This window comes from Vicia villosa, linkage group LG2 (assembly GCF_029867415.1).
Source record: "Vicia villosa cultivar HV-30 ecotype Madison, WI linkage group LG2, Vvil1.0, whole genome shotgun sequence".
Taxonomy (NCBI): domain Eukaryota; kingdom Viridiplantae; phylum Streptophyta; class Magnoliopsida; order Fabales; family Fabaceae; genus Vicia; species Vicia villosa.
In genome coordinates, this window is record NC_081181.1 from 213,403,574 (window position 1) to 213,405,313 (window position 1,740).

The 1,740-nt window shown below is 40.7% G+C and overlaps 1 protein-coding gene across 1 annotated transcript; it reads right to left on the reverse strand.

Moving 5' to 3' along the window:
* Nucleotides 1-781: 781 nt before the first annotated feature.
* LOC131651278 (uncharacterized) lies at nucleotides 782-1,740 on the reverse strand. Its single transcript, XM_058920950.1, has 2 exons — nucleotides 1,489-1,740; nucleotides 782-1,300 (listed from the first exon to the last, which is right to left on the reverse strand). The coding sequence occupies exons 1-2, from the start codon at nucleotides 1,738-1,740 to the stop codon at nucleotides 782-784; spliced, it is 771 nt and encodes a 256-aa protein (XP_058776933.1).

Consider the following 1,740-nt stretch of genomic DNA (forward strand, 5'->3'; position numbering starts at 1 on the left):
TGAAACACTTTCACTACCTCTTAAGTTTCTCTATTACTTTTATATTTGTTAATCTCGCGATTGTGATAGGCGAATTTCATTATAAATGTATTGTTTTAAATAATATTATTTTTTATTTTCAATATAACTTAATTCATAAATTTTTCATGTTTAATCACACCAATATACAATATCTAAATCCGTCCTAGATAATAGGTATAAAAGTTGTTTGAAGTCAATCTTCGTCCTAGATAATAGGTATAAAAGTTGTTTAAAGTCAATCTTTATTTAATTTATAAACTATTAATATATAAATGTGTGAGGATAAATTAACTACTTTTTGAAATTGATATTCAAACACTTTTGGTTTCATCGTAATTAAAATGACAATTCCTTTATCCACCCCCATGTGGTGAGAACCCCTGCTTGAAACCCCATAATACTTCTGACTTCGGAGGTGCATTTCTGAAGTCACCTTTTTTTATCAATTTTCTCAGAATTCGGAGATGCATCTCCGAAAACACTCATTTTCACAATTTCCATTATTTCGGAGATGCATCTCTGAAATATGTTCTGAGTTTTTTTTTTTCTTTTCAAAACAATGATTAATCCCATATTTTACATTAATCGACAAAATATAATAGAATCGACAAAATATAATATACTGCATTTGGACCGCCCTGCTCAATAATACCTCTGTCGAATGCATTCGGTCCAAGCATCTGTATTCGCTGGCATACCGGCAGGAGATCAGTGGCATGGTCATCATCGGCCTGCTGGTTCTCCAAGATCTCCTCATGTGCTAGCCTAGGCGGATCTCCGGGAGTGTGGGTATCATCAAAGGATGTGACACACGATATAACCATGTGACGTTCCCATCCACACATTTCCAGGCCTGGGTGTCCACCGTACGCCGATACTTCTCAGGCACCAAGTGATGAGCCCAATCCTCAAATATAGGAGTGAAGTTCACTCGGATAACGGTGTCAGGAGCAGCCTCAAACGGAGACCTCGGTATCATCTGCACACGTCCAAATTGCCTCATGCACCGCTCCGACAGATACCTGACCATGGTGTTGGTCCCATATGCCAACCATCCAGAATATAATGCGATGCGGTCGAATGGGACAACATCACAGTAATCAGTGAAGGGCGTCCAACGGATGTCATTGTGAATAGTGCGGTCGAGGTACACGCGATATAGGCCCACTGCGTTATTCCCCCTTTGGAGGACGTATCGTGCGGCCCTGGGCATGGCGTCATCGTACACAAGATCAATGTAGAAGTCGTGGATGCGGTGGAAGTATGAGATGATCCAGCCCTGAAACATAAATACGATAATATGTTGAAAAAAATATGAATCATAATTAAATGTGAAATAATTAAAAAGAAACGTACCGTGAGGAGTGTGCAAGATCCAGTCAACTTTCTTGTCCTCCAGTTGGAAGCTTCATTCAGCTTCTGGTATAGGTTTACCAGAATGGATGCCCCTTAGTTCCACTAGTCAACTATAGTTAGCTCGATAAAGTATCGGAGATACGTCATGTCGATGTAGGTTGCACTTTTGTCCACAAAGAGTGTAGTGTCTACTAAGAACATGAACCAACACTTCAGAGCGCAAGCACGGTGATACTCAGTAAAAAGCCCGTCACCCTCCTGCTCGGACTCTGCTGCCGCCACCAAGTGGTTCTCATACAGCTCTTTCAAGCTAGAAAACCTTATATGCGCCCCACTCGTCGCTCTGCACTCATAATCCGCCAT

Excerpts from the sequence above, each read along its gene's own strand:
- LOC131651278 (XM_058920950.1), bottom strand. The coding sequence starts at position 1,740 with ATGGCGGATTATGAGTGCAGAGCGACGAGTGGGGCGCATATAAGGTTT. Across the intron at positions 1,301-1,488 it reads ACTTTATCGAGCTAACTATA|GGCTGGATCATCTCATACTT; the intron begins GTTGACTAGTGG and ends TTTATGTTTCAG.